Below are 18732 nucleotides of genomic sequence, written 5' to 3'. Positions count from 1 at the left end.
GAATGGGATCCCTTTCCCTCTACCCTCTACCTTCTGCTTGTGCTCCTAAAAAAAGAAAAAGAGAAAAGAATCTGAGAGTAATTTTGTATGCACTTAGAATAAAGCCTTAAGCATCTGTTCCTTCAACATAAAATAAAACTCTAATGTTGAAAAGAGAAAATATCCAGAAGGTAGTATAGGGGACAGGAGACAGATTACCAGCATACAGCAGTCTGTCTACACAGCTGCGTACATGGTGTGCTTATCTCCCACCGAAGGACTCCTCTGTAAGCTGCCTGGGGCTGGGTGACAGGGTCTTCCTGTCTTTCAAATTCATTTCCCAGTACAGGCTCTAGCACAGTGCCTTGACAATAGCAGGTGCTCAATAGTATAATCTGATGACTGGGTGGATGGACAGATGAATAAATTATGAAGGTGGCCAAGTCAGGTGCTGTCACATGGTAACAGCACAAAGATGTCTAACCTTCTAGCCCCTCACCATATGAAAACAGAGCTTCTCAACCTTTAAGGCCCTATTCACCTTTTTTTTTTTTTGCCTTCCTCTTTCATTTTTTTTATAAACATATAATCCTATTCACCTTTTGATAATGTTCCAGTTCTAGATTACCTAGACCTTCTCCTCTGAGGGGAGAAGCCTAGGCCAATGGTTCTCAATGGGGGACCATTCTGCTCCCTGGCTTATTTTTTTTTTTTTTTTAAAGATTTTATTTATTTATTTGACAGAGAGAGATCACAAGTAGGCAGAGAGGCAGGCAGAGAGAGAGGAGGAAGCAGGCTCCCCGCAGAGCAGAGAGCCCGATGCGGGGCTCGATCCCAGGACCCTGAGATCATGACCCGAGCCAAAGGCAGCGGCTTAATCCACTGAGCCACCCAGGCGCCCCTGCTCCCTGGCTTATATCTTCGAATTCCTGGAGATATTATTTTTGATTGTCACAATGGTGGAAAAGTGCAACTGGTACTTAGTGGGGAGAGGCCTGGAATGTTACTAAACCTCCTACAATGCAAAAGACAACCCCCACAACAAAGACTGACGCAGCCTGGGGGGTAGGAGGGATGGGGTGGCTGGTGATGGACATTTGGGAAGGTATGTACTACGGTGAGTGGTGTGAATTGTGTAAGACTGATGAATCACAGACGTATACACCTGAAATAAATAACATATGTTAATTAAAAAAAAAAGACTGACCCAGCCCAAAATGTTAATAGTGCAGAGGTTGAGGAACCCTGGCATATGCTTAGGGAGGCATATTTATGTCTTTGATCTTTTCCTCTTGAACTAAACTTTCTCCACTCTACTGCCTTATCTTCCTAAGGAGAACAGAGCTATCCTCAACTAGTATCATTACTATAATCATTAATGGGATAAAGCAACTCATACTAATAGCAGTGCACATTTGCACTTCACAGGTTGCAGGAATGTCTTCTGAAAAATTCTCATTTGCTTCTCTCAAGAATTTGAGAAGTATCATCATACTCATTTTTGAGCAAATGAGACTAGATAAGCTAACCATAGTTTCTATGAGTTGAAAGAGGTAAAGAAATTGAAGTTCAGGAACATTAAGTGACTTGTTCAAGATCACATGCATGAAGCAGCAGACTGTTAGAGACACCCCAAATCAGGCTTTGTGATAACTCTGGCCCCTCTCTCTTTCACCACAGTGGACTTCTCATGGAACGGTGGTGGCCCAATGGAAATATAATGTGAGCTATATATAATTTAAAATTTTCTAGTAGCCACATAAAAAGTAAAAAGAAACAGATGAGGTCAATTTTAATATATTTTATTTAAGTAAAATATATTTAGAATATTTATAATATACAACATATAAACATATTTCTGCAATCAACATACAAAATTATTCATAGAATGGTTTACAAGTTTTTGTACTACTCTTTAAAGTCTGGCGTATATTTTATACTTAAGTCACATCTCACTTGCAATTAGCCATATTTTAGTACTCAACAGCCCTGTGACTAATGGCTACTGTTTTGCACAACACAGGTTGTGTGTGTGTGTGTGTGTGTGTGTCTGAGGGAGGGTGGAGGGAAAAGAGAAAAGGAAGAGAGACATGGGGAGGTGTAGAGGTTCCAGTGGGTTAAGACAGACAACTTGAGGAGAGTCGGGTAAGTAGATGATGAGTGCGATTTTAGGTGGCATTCAATCTAGGTCAAGGATCTGCTGGAGTAAAAATGTTTAAGCTGAGATCAGAAGGAATTGCTCAAAGTTACAGGAATAGTGGCAAAGTACATTGTTAGAATCTAGAAATTAAAAGCCTTAGCTAGAATTTGTTCATGTATGTCTTAAACTAGGCTTCATATTTTCCCCATCTGTAAAAGCAAGTTGATTTGCAGAATCAATGTTAACCACAGAAATGCTTTTCTAAGACCATTTGCAAATAAAAACATACAATGCCCTTGGAATGAAAAGCATGATTTGCAGTATCTGTGCCGTAAGGTTATTGGGACAAGATTTATCCCCATCTCACAAAAGTTGGTCATCCTTAGCAAAAGAAAACTTAGGGACTAAACAACATCGATTTTTCTTCTGACTGCTTAAAGTATAGCACTTTTTATGTACATTTCATGCCTCATGGAGGACGTTCTCACCATACATTCCAGTCTCCTGTGTGGCAAAACGTCAGGTCTACCTCAGTGAGGCAGACACGGCTTGTTACACAGGCAGCGTAAGGCCAGAGGAAAGAGGCTTCTGTGTTCTAGCCTATCAAAGATGATGAAGTAGAAAAAGAGAACACAGCAGTTGTAATCTATTATTTTTTAAGCTTCATATCATGTGCCTATAGCTTATAAAATCTAAGCCTCACTATAACCATGGGAAGTCAGTGTGTCTTCCCCTCTGTGTAGATTGGGAAATGGACCCTCAGAGAAATTAAATAACATGACTGAGTTCCTAATGCTAAGTTTGAAACTTAGTTCCTGTTGATTGTGAAGAGAGTGGAAATCTTTCCTTTGTGCTAGGATGGCAGTTCATCCCAAATGAATTCTAAAGACTTTGAAAAGTAACCCGAAAAAGCTTCCAGAGTTCTAAATTAATTGCAAAATAGAAAAAGCCACCATCTCTTTTCCTTCATGTTTGACATTCATAGAGTGGAGAGAAAGGCAGGCAACTAAAATAATCTTTGATTACTTTTTGGGCAATTCCCAAGTAGACCCTCTGAACTGGCCAAAAATGTAATCACTAATGAGTTTATGGTGTGTCAGGCCCTATTTTGAGATTTCACCACACAGAGTAACTCATCTGATCTTCACCATAACCCCATGAAGTCAGTGCTGTTATTTTCATTCCCGTTTACAGATGAGGTGCACAGAGGTTAAGTGACCTGCCCAAAGTCACCCAGCTGGTAAGTGGCAGAGCCTGGACTCAAAGCCAGGTGGTCTGGCTCATAGACACAATGCAGAGTGCCTCACTATGCTGCTAAGATCAACTTAGTAAATGTCTCTAGTGGGATTAGATTTAAACTAAACAGTCTGTTGCATGCAAATGTCATGTTTCTGTGGAGTCTTTGAAAACTCCCAGTTGACTCAAAGTTCTCTCAAGGGTCTGAACCTGCTACTCTTTTGGGTGAGGGCTTATCACAGAAACTCCTATCCTCATTGTCATCTTATTAGTCTTAAGTATTATAATACCCCATGAGAAACAAAAATCTAGTCTCTCTAGTCAAGCATTTTCTTAGAGAAATCTGCCCCAAATCCTTCTCCATGTGCATTTTTAAAAATATTTTATTTATTTATTTGCCAGAGAAAGAGAGAGAGAGAGGAAAAAGCAGACTCCCCACTAAGCCGGGAGCTCCATGCAGGACTCTATCCCAGGATCCTGAGATCCGGGCCTGAGCTGACGCTTAATCAACTGAGGCACCCAGGCACCCCCTCTATGTGCACGTTTTTATCTTGATCAACCTGAATCAATGATCTAATTGTGGGCTGAAGGAAGCATTACCATTCTAGGCAGGATGTGAGGACCCTCTGGATCCAATATCTTAACCTCCCATTGACTGCCAGGGTTGGTGCACTTCATCTGGAACCCAGCTGCCCGGGCTGATGGCTTCTTCTTTCCTTGATGCTCTATGTCCTCCAAAAGGCATCCTGCCTGGTGAAAATCAGCTGTCCCTCAATTTCAAAGGAAACCGAGCTTGTGACAGTGGGAGGCAAATACTTCAGTTGGTTCGACCTCAAGACTGTGTCATTTACCCTTGGCCCTTTCAACTAGCACAGCAGCTGGCTAATAGTAGGGACACAATAAATATTTGTTAAATTAATCACCTCTCTAAACCTATTCTGTTTCTGTATCTCTGCATTAGATATAGTGGCTCTATTTATAAGATGATTATGATAATAGCAGCAAAAAATTCATTACTTTTTTTGAAAGGTAAAAATCATGATATGAATATGAATATGACTTCCATTGAAAAGCCTTAATTTTGAACCTTAATAAATAATTCACATCCTTAAGTATGTTATTTGAATTATAATGTAAAAATACTACAAATTAAATGCGAAAAGCGGTGCAGAGTGAATAACTCAAGTAAAAAAAACCATAGAAAAAAACAAAGGAAAATCAAGGTATGACTACAAGCCCACAAACTTGTGGAAGCACCCTTATTGTTCTGTTCTCATTTAACAAGCAGAAGGTTCATGGTGCTGGTGGATTTCAGTTTTAATGGGGACAGAATGCAAGTATTTATTCAAGAAAAATAACGTGTTTCCAATCTTGGTCACTGCCCACCTCCCCACACCCCCCCTCGCCAAGGAAAAGCCCCACACAAGGAATACAATTCTGGTTACCATAAAGTCTCAGATATGCAGGCCCAAATCACACAGTTCTTCCATAAACTGGGTCTGCAGGAAACATGATGTGGGCAGGTGAAAAAGTTAACTGGGTACCCAGGATTACCTGTGTACTGCACTTTCTTCCCAACCTTAACTTCTAACACTCCCTATCGCACTTCACACTCTAGCGGAAAGAGCCAAACCACTGCTAACCCTAGTGCAGAGATGAAAGAGAAAAGAAAAGAAAGAGAACAGGGAGGAAAGGAAGGAAGGAAGAAAACAAGCCAGCCAGCCAGCCAGTCACATGGTTATATTCACCAAATATGAAAACTGATTCTATATGGATGTATGTGAGCGAATTAGAATGGGAACAAGCTCTAGGCCAGAAACTAACCTCTGATCCAGGACCACTTAAAGACCTGTGAAGAGGTACTCGTCTTTGCTGAGGGCTTTTTTAAGTTTTGTATCTCATTTAAACCCGCAGTACCATATCACAAAATCCTTAACCCCTGGTAGACATGAATGCACATCCCAGGCAGCTCTAAATTGCAAGAGCTAATTCTTGTATCTTCCACTGTCAGGAAGGACATAGGCTATCTCACAACTTAGGAAGGGGGTTCTAGAGAAACTGAAGAGCCACCGGTGGGGGACCAGAACAGAGACAAAAAGAAGACAGTAACATGGATTTTGTATAAGGCAAAATCAGCACAAGTAGCCAGCCAACAGGTTGCCCTTGTTACAGAAGCCATATAATCCAGGATAAATCAGCTCTGAACCAGTTTTCTCAACAACCCCCACCCTTGCCAGTTAACACCTCAGGACTTAGGTCTCTGTCAACTTCTCTGACCACACGAAGAAAAAAAAATGTGGGAGAAAGAGGAATTTAAATAATATAAGACACTTCTCTACTCCAGTTTACTAGTAACGTGGGTGGTGACGCTTCAAAAGCCGAGTTTGGGAGTTAAGGGGAGGAGAGAAAAAGAAACCACAATCCCTCTGAGCTCAGCTGAGGTCTCCGCAGAACAAGTGTCAACGCTTTTAAAGGGCACGGCTTGCTTCTCAGTTGTAAAGCACACCGGCTGGCAGGGTAGGCGAGGGGACTGCTTACCCGGAAGCCCTCAGGACGCCTGTGGAGGGGGGGGCACCCCAAAGATATAGACATCACAAGCACCAAGCCAGGCGCGCCGCCCCTCCTTCGCGAAGAGGGGGCACCCTTTGAGGGCTCTCCTTGCCCTGCAAACACCAGCCGGGGTGAAGCCTGAAAAGTGGAAGCAAAACCAGCACAAATGAAAGAAAGACACGTTACCTTGTTCATCCCATTCCCCATGGTGGCTGAATGCGAACTCTAGCACCCTTGGAAATGAGGTCGCAGGCTCATTAATGGCATGTTACAACAGGAGGGAGGAGCAGGTGGAGCGGGCGGGGGAGGCGGCCCTGGGGAGTAATTTAGTGCTCGCAGTATAAACAACAACAATAATAATCAGGGACATCCAGGCCATTCGGCTTGCTCCAGGTAGCTGGCCTGGATGGAAGGGCTTTCCACTCGTCCGCCCCGGACTTCCCGGCCCAGCAGAGCAGAGAACTGGCGCTCTTGCCGGGAAATGGTCTCGCTTTGCCACTGCACGCTCCGTGAGCGCCCAATCAACCTTCCCCGGCCGGCTCCCTGGGACTTGTAGTCAGGCTCCCAGGCGCTGCGACTGCTCGCCCCGCCCTGCGCAGCCCACAGCTTCCAGGCTGCCGGAGCCGGAGCCCAAAGCGCACGCGCAGCCCGAGCGCAGGGAGCAGCTGCTATGAGCCGTTGGGGAGGATTTACGAGTCGGGGCGGGGCCTGGTGGTCGCGCAGGCGCCTCCCCAACCCGGCCTCAGCACGTCACCCAGCAACCTCCCCCGGGATCAGGGTCACCAAAACTCCCGCAGACCTTTTCCCCTGGGGCGACTGGGGAGACCTGTTACCAGTAGTCACCACCCTTCCTTGACTGCCTCGGTGAATCAGGTGCTAATCAGAGCCTTGGTCTTCGCAGCTCCCCTTCTTGGGTTTTCTGAGGGCAACAGTTTTAGGCCCGGGTTGGGGGATTCCTATGGCCCTGCCCCACCCACGAAGACCGAGAAGACTCACCCGGTGGGGAAAGGTGGACTCAGTGACTCATCTCTGGGATGACCTAACCTCCTACTGTGGGGGAGCAGATGGCCAGATCTCAGACCTCATACTGTGTCATGAGACATCTAGTATGTGCCCATCTTCAGATTATAAACTGGCCGTAATAGGTGGCTTAGCTGTGTTGATAGAGTTGCTTCTGGAAAGCCCCTGTTCTTACTAAACAGCATAATGTGTGCATTATAATTGTGTCTACGGTAGAATGCTTTCCAACCTATAGCAGAATTGTTTTGGGAATTCTGTCACTTCTGCTAAGCAGCTTTCTTCCCTGGGGACGGAATCCTTGAGGTAGGGGTTTCTCAGTGTTATTTTTATTTCGTTAGCAATGCTCTGCACAAAATAGGTGCCCAATGTTAAATGAACATATATTATCAATCTAATATGGCTGGGCTCACCCCTAATGACCTCATTTCAGCTGCTCCTTCTTGCTCAATAAGTTAACAACCACTCTGACTTTCTTTGTGCCTCTTGAACCTGCCAGGCTGGATCGTGCACTCTGTATGGGCTGTGCTCTCCATCCAGACCTAGCCCTTTGCAAAGCTGGATCTTACTTTGAGGTCTCAGCCCAAATGTCACCTCCTCAAAGAGGCTTTTCCCTACCACCCAATCTAAAGCAGATTCTTAAGTCACAGTTAAGTTATCCTGTATTTTTTCTTCATGGTGTTTAACCTAATTGGACATTATCATATATGTTTGCTTACATTTTATCTGTCTCACCAAAAAGAAGCCTTCTGATATAGAGGACCTTACCCATCTCATTCATTACCAAAGCCACATGTTCTGGGATAGTACCTGGCATGAAATAGGGGTTCAGTATATACTTGTTGAATAAATTAATGAATTCTAGAGGACTGATACCATCAATTAGATTCTGAAGGATGCTGACATTTTGTAAAGAACTTCCAGATTCCATGTGAGTCACATCTCTCCTTGGACTCCATATATATTCTGGGCAATAGCAGGGACCAGAACCCCACATGTAGGAAGCCCCCACTCAGTGCTCACCCAAATTATCTCCCATAGGTTTGTTGAAATCCAGACCTGCCCTCTTGTTTATGGAGTGATTCTTCTCTGCCACCTTCACTTTCTCTTCTCTTCCTCACCTTCCAGACACCTGGACAGCATATCTCCTATCCCTCTGCTCCTCACCATCACTATTTTTTACTGCCTTCCTGCTTATAGATAACACAAGGTGGTTAGTAGACTGCCTGGGGAATCCTAAGACCAACCTTTGTTCCTAAATCTCATAGTGATCTTTGGCAAGATGATCAACTTTTTGGAACCTGTTTTTTTTCCTCCTCATTTTAGAGAGCATTGGACTTTAAATTTTTGAAGATCCTATTCAGCAATCAATGAACTACTTTTCCCCTGCACTTCACTTTTGCTGTTGTTGTTTCCAGTAGTCAGATGAACTTTCAATAACATAACCAGTTCATAAGTTGGTACTTTCCAATAAATGGCAGACCCATATGAATTTTTTTTCTTCTGTAATCCATTTGGAACATTTCCGTTCTCTTACTCATTTCTTATAACCTCTCCTAAACTCATAACTTGTGATGGTTATCTCTTAACAGTCAAAATGGGTACTCTGGTCTTCATTCAGTATGGTCTTATAAGATACACATGCTCAGAACTGATTTTACATCCTCAAATTTTTATTTTTGGTTAAATGAGAAAAGAGAAGACTATTAACATCAGAAGTCAGAAGAGTTATTTTAAAAAATATATTCTGTGGGGGGCGCCTGGGTGGCTCAGTGGGTTAAGCCGCTGCCTTCAGCTCAGGTCATGATCTCAGGGTCCTGGGATCGAGTCCCGCATCGGGCTCTCTGCTCAGCGGGGAGCCTGCTTCCCTCTCTCTCTCTGCCTGCCTCTCTGTCTACTTGTGAACTCTCTCTGTCAAATAAATAAATAAAATCTTAAAATATATATATATATATATATATATATATATATATATATATTCTGTGGGATGTTTCTCCCTTCACTCCCCTCATCCTATCCTAGAGCTTAATCCTACCTCTCTTTATCATCACACAACAATTAACGGTTTGTCATATCTTGCAAGTCTATGACTAAAGAAAAGGAAAAGGAAAAATCTGATCCAGTCTGGGCACCAAGTCCTGGTTTCCTTTCTTTTCGTTTTCACAGCAGCACCTCTGAGATTTTCAAGTTCAGTTCTCCTCTTGAACAGGTGAATGGCCCATTTCCAAGTGCCTTTCTGTCTTACTTCTTTTATTCTTGATAGCTCCTGATTATAGAAAGAAGGAAAGGAAGGAGACTCCTAGAAGAAGCTGGCAAGTTTCACATCTAAAGCAGAAACTATTCTTTTGCATTCTCTCTGGCTCATAAAATTTTTTAAATCATCATAAACCTAGTGGAATCTCATGCCATTTAAGATTCTTTTTTTAATTTGACAGACCACAAGTAGGCAGAGAGGCAGGCAGAGAGAGAGGAGAAAGCAGGCTGCCTGCTGAGCAGAGAGCCCGGTGTGGGGCTCGATCCCAGGACCCTGAGATCATGACCTGAGCTGAAGGCAGAGGCTTAACCCACTGAGCCACCCACGCACCCCCATTTAAGATTTTTGCTTCCATTTTCGTGTCTCTCAAAACAACACCGTAGATTTTAGTAATAACTCCAAATAAGTAAAGCCTTCACATGTGCATGGTGAAGAGTACTCTGTTAACAAGCTGAATTCATAGGCATGTGGTGAAGGATAACCACTTAATGTTGTATTTAGTGAGCAATAACTGAACTTTAAGATAGTAGTGTGCAAAAGCCCACAAGCAGAAGCTCAACAATTAAAGTCAGCCAGATTATGAGGGGTAGTACGGATAATTTCAGAGAATTGAGATAAACCTGTGACCTAATGAAAAGGAGCTACATAATCTTCCTTGGCCTTCTGAACATTCTGTAATCCTATTTCTCAACTTCAGTATTGCTGATATTTGGGGCTGATTTTTTGTTTGTTTGTTTTTTGCTTGTGGGGCTGTCCTGTGCATTGTAGGATATTTAGGAGTATCCCTGGTCTCTATTACTATATGTTACTAACATCCCTATAGTGTCATGGCAATCAGAAACATCTCCAGTCTTTGGAGAGAAAAACGCATTTCCTGCCATTATCATCTGAATGATAGGGCCATATAGATATCGTCTTTCAGACATGAAATCTCTCTCTTTCTGTAACTCTTTCCCTCTTTCTTTCTCTTGTTTTATAACAAGTTAAATTTATACTAATAGATAATGTTAGTCTTCCATAGAATTCTTAGGCCATGCTGTCATAAGAACCAATTAAGAACAGGAAGTTAAAATGAAGAGCTAATATAACTAAAGCATGACTGAAAGTAAAGGAAGCTAATGAATTATGGAAAGAAGAAGAAAGATGGAGTCTCGAACTACCTTAGCAAAAGCACAAAACATTTTCTTTATTTCTTCAGAACTGCCCAGAAAGAGGTCACCTGGTTGACTGAGGCCATGCAGAGAATCCTGATCATAAGAATGGGGTCTTCAATGACCTCAGCCTTTCAAAAACCACCAGTGTCCAGTCCTCCAAGCAGTCTTCTGATTATGACCTTGGTGTCCTCCTTCCCCTTAAGAGGTTTGGAGAGCTCAGATCTCAGAGCACAGCCATCTAGTGAGGTCAGAGAAAAGCAGTAAGAGGAATGGTTACATAGGTAGGTAAGCAGGGCAGAGAAAGAGGGTCAGAGAATCTGGGGGTAGGTAAGAGGGTCAGAGAATCTGGGGGTAGGTCAATGGACAGATACTAGCAGACATAGTTAGGAGTCAATAAAATCTGCTCTGTGTAGAGTTTCTGGGAGTGTTGGCAGAGGTAAGGCCAGTGTTGGAGGAATGGTGTTATCAAGAAGTTTACAGAGCAGACCCCTAGGCAAAAGGGGAAATAATAGCCCTTATTCCTAAAAATCAGGTAGAAAGAGACACTGTTGCCAGGCTATGGGTTATAACATGGATGCATGTTTATTTTGAGTATACCTAGCTTCCAAAATTGTAGGCTTCATGAGGACAGGGACCAGCTGTCATCCCTCTTTATATCCACCACTTAGAATAGCTCCTAGTATATGGGGAAATTTTCTGATGTTTTTTGATTAAAGAGAGAAAACACAACTGGGAGGTTGTTGCATTTGTCCAGATGTGAGGCACTAATAATTCATTCTTTTATATACTACTCTGTCGTCACCTCACCTACCTGTTTTTCCTTTTGTAGAGCAATTTCTATGTGAGATGGCTCTTTGATCTAAGGATGACCAAAGTCCTATTATCCTTTGTTTTTGAAAGTGATGTAGTGCACATTGGTGTAATGGGTGGTGGGCGGGGAGAGTCCTTGCACATAGTGCTTTCATGCATTGCTCTACTCTTGTACTCTGCCACTTGAGTTTCTATCATAGCTGTAGCTGGCAGAGCCCAGTATTGTCTGTAGTTCTGACCTTGATATCATGTTATTCTTTGAGCTTTGGTTAAAAAACCATTCCTGGTTTATGAACATCCATTTTGCTGGTTGGCTATGGTTATTTTCCTTGTCTGGAATGGTTTTCCTTGACCTCTGTACTTCCCTATCTCTCTCAAGAAAGGTCTACCTGAGACAACAAACAGTTTCTTTTAAGACTTTCCATTGTTGGGCGCCTGGGTGGCTCAGTGGATTAAGCCGCTACCTTCGGCTCAGGTCATGATCTCGGGGTCCTGGGATCGAGCCCCGCATCGAGCTCTCTGCTCCGCGGGGAGCCTGCTTCCTCCTCTCTCTCTCTCTGCCTTCCTCTCTGCCTACTTGTGATCTCTCTCTCTCTGTCAAATAAATAAATAAAAATCTTTAAAAAAAAAAAAAAAAAAGACTTTCCATTGTTAGGGACCTGGGTGGCTCAGTGGTTAAGCCTCTGCCTTCGGCTCGATTCGTGATCTCAGGGTCCTGGGATCGAGCCCCTCATCAGGCTCTCTGCTTGGCGGGGAGCCTGCTTCCCCTTCTCTCTCTGCCTGCCTCTCTGCCTACTTGTGATCTCTCTCTCTCTCTGTCAAATAAATAACTAAAATCTTAAAAAAAAAAAAAGACTTTCCGTTGTTTAAAAACAAGCAACAACAACAACAAAAACCCCACAACTTTACAAGGTTGATGATCCCAGCCCAAAGCTACTAAAATTTGAACCACTAATATCTTTTTAGATTCAGTAGATTAATTGTATTTTTTTTAAGATTTTATTTATTATTTGACAGAGAGAGACATAGTGAGAGAGGGAACACAAGCAGGGGGAATGGGAGTGGGAGAGGGAGAAGCAGGCTTCCCTCCGAATAGGGAGCCCGATGCAGGGCTCAATCCTGGGACCCTGGCATCATGACCTGAGCCAAAGGCAAACACTTAATGACTGAGCCACCCAGGTGCCCTACAATAATTGTCTTTTTAATCTGCCTGACAGTACTGATATAAGATATGACTTGGGCCTTGCTTTCTTACCCTAACTCACCTGGGTATGAAGAGATACACAGAACTCCCCTTCTATGTAGTACTATATTGCTGGCCTCTAAATTTTCATAAAGCCCTATTCAAAGTGACCACATGGCCTTATATCTAGTGGGAAGTGGGATGACCCCTAAGTGTCCCGGGTCAGAGGATCACATCTATCTGCATTTATGACACCTGCATGGCCAGTCACCCTCTTAAAGGCACACTTCTGCTTCTTCATATGCCTTCAAGGTCCTGGGGCCACCCATATGTGAAGAAAGAAAGGAAGATGTCAAGGGAAGCTCCAGCTCTAAAGAATGATTGGTCAAGAGCAGCCCTCCTCAGCAAATATAACATCTATCTGCTAAATGTTACTTTAAGGTTTTTCTCTAGTAAAGAGCTTTGTGTTGGTTATTTTTATTTGTTTGTTTGTTTGTTTCACCCTTTTTTGTGTGAAACAAATAGAACTAGGTCTGAAGATTCTTCACAAAGTCTGGGTAGGGGGCTGGAGAGAGGAGGGGGTTTCCTCAAAGAATGGAATGTCCCAAGAGAAATTTCACTTGTCATGAGAGGGGAAGTCCATTTCATATGACATAATGGTGTCATTATTTAACACTCTGTTGGATTTTACATTTGTTAATATTTATCATTATTTTGATTAGTCACTCATCATTAAAACCCTGTGAATTATGAGAAAACCATCATACATAAAGAGCTGCTTGGGCTAGACTACAGACCAGCAACTTCTTTCCTATCCACACCAAGGTGTTTGTACTTCCCCAATAAAAACTTGTTTTGCAGGAGACTACCTTCTCCTTTGCCCCCTAAACTCCACCCACTCCCCAACCCACCCAAGATCTCAGCTACAGCCACATCGTGTTATTCAAAGACCAGCATCCTTCAAGCACTGGTAGACTTGTACTTTTCACCATCTCGTTCACACCTGTGTGCCTTGTCTATGCAGAGCTTCAACTTCAGGTCTGTGTAAATGACTAAAGCAAGAATAACAGCTGTAGAGAAATTCAAGCCATTGCATCTCGGGGTACATTCAGTTCAAAGGAATTTCAAAGTCCTAAGAAAGTGCAGGATAGTCTAAGGCAAAGCTTCCCCTACTTCATTGATACACAACTTGCATACCAAACAGACTAGAACAGTGTCTCAATCTAAAAGCATTTATATTTGCCTTTAAAATGACATCAGTGTCTCCTCTATTCTGTTCCAGAATAAAAGGTTGTGCTCTATCTCTCTTGTAATCAAAGGGTCCATGAAGGTGCTTTTTCCCTATCAAAGGTATAGTTTGTCTTGAAAGTGATATGAAATCTATCCCTACAGATAGAAAACTTTGTGATTTTTAAATGGCAGTTCCTCTTCCTGCTTGTCAAGGTTTTTGTGGGCAATGACAGACGGGCAAGCACAGTAGATGGGTAGCAAGATAACTAGATAAATGATATACAAGGCAGTGTGGTATGTGGCTATTTTCAATGCATGCTCACTGCAATGCTTTTGAAGATATGTACAATTTAAAATGAAACTTTGCTTTTAAAATCTCATGATTTTTGTTGTAGTCACAACAAACAAGTGGAGCAGGAAGCTCTCTGCATTGTAATTATTTTATTCAAACCATGGTATGAAGCTTTTTTTTTTGGTATAAAGGTATGGTTTGTGGGTTTTTCTTTTCTTGAGTAATAGAAAATCTAGAGATTTATAATCAGTATAAGTGTTGAATCTGATTGCCAGATTTACATAGCTGTCTGTTTTAGGAGGTGAAATATCTAATCAAGTGGTTGCAGAACTACTTTGAAACAGACCATGTTCACTTCCAGTTATTAAGTATAATAGTTCCACAGAGTTAAGATAATAATCTCTTAACCATCTTTACCTATTTCCTAAGGAATATATGGTTTTGGGTACCTGGGTGGCTCAGTGGGTTAAAACCTCTGCCTTCAGCTCAGGTCATGGTCCCAGGGTCCTGGGATCCAGCCCCGCATCAGGCTCTCTGCTCAGCAGGGAGCCTGCTTCCTCCCTTTCCTCTCTGCCTGCGATCTATCTGTCAAATAAATAAATAAAATCTTTAAAAAAAGAAATATATGGTTTTTGTTTGCATCAGTCTCTTTCTGTTCTTAACTTTGTTTCTGAGATATTTAATTATCACATAAAACGAGGAAAGAGTTTGGTTCTGTAAGCATCTATCATGTGGGGTGACCAACTTGACCCAGTTTTCCCAGGATTTTCCTGGTTTTATGACTGAAAGTCTTGTGTCCCAAGAAGCCCTTTAGTCCTGAGCAACCCAGGATAGTTAGTTACCCTACAGCTATGCTGTATTTGGGGGAAATATGAATTCATTTGAAATGAGAACAAATACTTAATTTTCATTTAAGCATCTTCTTCTTTATTTAAAAATAGATCTATGTGTTTAATGTTAAAAAGGAATAGTTGCTGTGCAAAAGCTTTTGATCTTGATGACATCCCAATAGTTCATTTTTGCCCTTGCTTCCCTTGCCTTTGCCGATGTTCCTAGGAAGATGTTGCTGCGGCTGAGGTCGAAGAGGTTGCTGCCTGCGTTCTCCTCAAGGATTTTGATGGATTCCTTTCTCACATTGAGGTCCTTCATCCATTTTGAGTCTATTTTTCATGTGTGGTGTAAGGAAGTGGTCCAATTTCATTTTTCTGCATGTGGCTGTCCAATTCTCCCAGCACCATTTATTGAAGAGGCTGTCTTTTTTCCATTGGACATTCTTTCCTGCTTTGTCGAAGATTCGTTGACCATAGAGTTGAGGGTCTATTTCTGGGCTCTCTATTCTGTTCCATTGATCTATGTGTCTGTTTGTGTGCCAGTACCATGCTGTCTTGTTGATGACAGCTTTGTAATAGAGCTTGAAGTCTGGAATTGTGATGCCACCCACTTTGGCTTTCTTTTTCAATATTCCTTTGGCTATTCGAGGTCTTTTCTGGTTCCATATAAATTTGAGGATTATTTGTTCCATTTCTTTGAAAAAAATGGATGGTATTTTGATAGGGATTGCATTAAATGTGTAGATTGCTTTAGGTAGCATAGACATTTTCACAATATTTATTCTTCCAATCCAGGAGCATGGAACATTTTTCCATTTCTTTGTGTCTTCCTCAATTTCTTTCATGAGTACTTTATAGTTTTCTGCGGATAGATTCTTAGTCTCTTTGGTTAGGTTTATTCCTAGATATCTTATAGTTTTGGGTGCAATTGTAAATGGGATCGACTCCTTAATTTCTCTTTCTTCTGTCTTGTTGTTGGTGTACAGAAATGCAACTGATTTCTGGCATTGATTTTATATCCTGACACTTTACTGAATTCCTGTAAGTTCTAGCAGTTTTGGAGTGGAGTCTTGGGTTTTCCACATATAGTATCAGATCAACTGCGAAGAGTGATAGTTTGACTTCTACAGTTAACAAAACCAAAAGACAACTGACAGAATGGGAGAAGATATTTGCAAACTACATATCAGATAAAGGGCTAGTATCCAAAATTTATAAGGAACTTAGCAAACTCAACACCCAAAGAACAAACAATCCAATCAAGAAATGGGCAGAGGACATGAACAGACATTTCTGCAAAGAAGACATCCAGATGGCCAACAGACACATGAAAAAGTGCTCCACGTCACTCGGCATCAGGGAAATACAAATCAAAACCACCATGAGATATCACCTCACACCAGTCAGAATGGCTAAAATTAACAAGTCAGGAAATGACAGATGCTGGCGAGGATGCGGCAAAAGGGGAACCCTCCTCCACTGTTGGTGGGAATGCAAGCTGGTGCAACCACTCTGGAAAACAGCATGGAGGTTCCTCAAAATGTTGAAAATAGAACTACCCTATGGCCCAGCAATTGCACTACTGGGTATTTACCCTAAAGATACAATCGCAGTAATCCGAAGGGGCACGTGTACCTGAATGTTTATAGCAGCAATGTCTACAATAGCCAACCTATGGAAAGAACCTAGATGTCCATCAACAGATGAATGGATCAAGAAGAGGTGGTATATATACACAATGGAATACTATGCAGCCATCAAAAGAAATGAAATCTTGCCATTTGCGTCGACATGGATGGAACTAGAGGGTATCATGCTTAGTGAAATAAGTCAATCGGAGAAAGACAACTATCATATGATCTCCCTGATATGAGGACATGGAGATGCAACATGGGGGGTTAGGGGGATAGAAGAATAAATGAAACAAGATGGGATTGGGAGGGAGACAAACCATAAATGACTCTTAATCTCACAAAACAAACTGGGGGTTGCTGGGGGGAGGTGGGATTGGGAGAGGGGGAGGGGGTTATGGACATTGGGGAGGGTATGTGTTATGGTGAGTGCTGTGAAGTGTGTAAACCTGGCGATTCACAGACCTGTAGCCCTGGGGATAAAAATACATTATATGTTTATAAAAAAAAAATTGGAAGGGGAGGCGAACCATAAGAGACTATGGACTCTGAAAAACAACCTGAGGGTTTTGAAGGGTCGGGGGTGGGAGGCTGGGGGAACAGGTGGTGGGTAATAGGGAGGACACATATTGCATGGAGCACTGGGTGTTGTGCAAAAACAATGAATACTGTTGTGCTGAAAAAATAAATAAATTAATGAACAGCTAAAAAAAAAAAAAAAAAAAAAAAAAAAGGAACAGTTGCCTTCCATTACTGGGCAGGGCCAGGCAGTTTACAGCTCTGAAAGCAGCACACTAAGCAAGAACTGGGCTCTCCTAAAGGGATGTAATGGGAAACTGATACTTTCTAGAAAGAAATATTGACTGAAGAAAAGTCAATGTCAGTATTTCTCCCTAGAGAAAAATACATTTTGATCTTTCCCAAAACAAGTCAAAAGTTTCTTAGGTTCCATTTGAGTATTTTCCTAGAAACTATCTCATAAATGAATCATCTTCTACTTCCTAAATACCCTCATTGTCTACCACCCCTTAGTCCAGTTACTGCTCTCCAGGTGACATGGTCTTGGATGTCCTTGTACACGTTCCCCACCTCCAAGCATCGAGGCATCTTATTTATTTATTCAACCAACATTTATTGAAAACCTATATTCTAGGCATTGTGCCAGAAGCCAAGGATACAGAAATATAAAAAAACTGGCCCATTCTAAACTCACATTTATTTATTAAGTCTTGGAAAAGGTCTCATACATAAATAATTTCCATGTACTGGGATATACTTTGAATTTGCAAAATTTGCTTTGAGAACTTAGAGAAAGGCACTCATGGAACTGCCTTAATTGGCTCTTATTTCCTTATTTCTGACATGCAATCTTCCTCTTCTTTTTTTTTTTTTTTACTATATTATGTTAGTCACCATACAGTGCATCATTAGTTTTTGATGTTGTGTTCCATGATTCATTGTTTGCATATAACACCCAGTGCTCTATGCAATATGTGCTATCACTGGGCTAACCCATCCCCCCAAACCCCACCCCCTCTAAAACCCTTGGTTTGTTTCCCAGAATTCATAATCTCTCATGATTCATCTCCCCCTCTGATTCTCTCCTCCCCTTCAATTTTCCCTTCCTTCTCCTAATGTCCTCTATGCTATTCCTTATGTTCCACAAATAAGTGAAACCATATGATAATTATCTTCTTCTGTTTGACTTATTTCACTCACCGTAATCTCCTCCCATCCCACACATGTTGATGTAAAAGTTGGGTATTCATCCTTTCTGATGGCTGAGTAATATTTCATTATATATGGACCTCATCTTCTTTATCCATCTGTTAAAGAGCATCTCTGCTCTTTCCATAGTTTGGCTATTGTGGACATTGCTGCTATGAACATTGGGGTGCATGTGGCCCTTCTTTTCACTACATATATATCTTTGGGGTAAATACCCAGTAGTGCAACTTCTGGGTCATAGGGTAGCTCTATTTTTAACTTTTTTGAGGAACCTCCACACTGTTTTCCAAAGTGACTATACCAACTTACGTTGTAAGAGGGTTCCCCTTTCTCCACAATCTCTCCAACACTTGTAGCTTCTTGCCTTGCCTGATTTTGCCATTCTAACTGGTGTAAGGTAATATATCAAGGTAATTTTGATTTGAATTTCCCTGATAACTAATGATGATGAAATTTTTACATGTGTCTGTTAGCCATTTATGTGTTTTCTTTGGAGAAGTGTGTGTTCATGTCTTCTGCCCATTTTGTGACTGGATTATTTGTTTTTTGGACATTCAGTTTGAGAAAATCTTTATAGGTCTTGGATACTAGCACTTTATCAGAAATGTCATTTGAAAAGATCTTCTCCTATTCCGTGGGTTGTCTCTTAGTTTTGTTGACTGTTTCCTTTGCAGTACAGGAGTATTTTATCTTGATGA

At 41.8% G+C, this 18732-nt stretch overlaps 1 protein-coding gene across 2 annotated transcripts in view; it reads right to left on the bottom strand.

Moving 5' to 3' along the window:
* Window positions 1-6470, bottom strand: part of DUSP22 (dual specificity phosphatase 22) — a 69868-nt gene extending 63398 nt beyond the window's left edge. For both annotated transcript variants that reach the window (XM_046005828.1, XM_046005829.1), the window contains exon 1: window positions 6092-6470. In XM_046005828.1, coding sequence (XP_045861784.1) covers window positions 6092-6112 — 21 coding nt within the window. In that variant the 5' untranslated portion in view covers window positions 6113-6470. The remainder of the gene's footprint in view (window positions 1-6091) is intronic.
* Between the last annotated feature and the right edge of the window lie 12262 nt (window positions 6471-18732).

The sequence above is a fragment of the Meles meles genome, chromosome 5, assembly GCF_922984935.1.
Source record: "Meles meles chromosome 5, mMelMel3.1 paternal haplotype, whole genome shotgun sequence".
In the NCBI taxonomy this organism is placed as follows: domain Eukaryota; kingdom Metazoa; phylum Chordata; class Mammalia; order Carnivora; family Mustelidae; genus Meles; species Meles meles.
The sequence above is the reverse complement of the archived record's forward strand: the minus strand, read 5'-3'. Positions and strand labels throughout refer to the sequence as shown.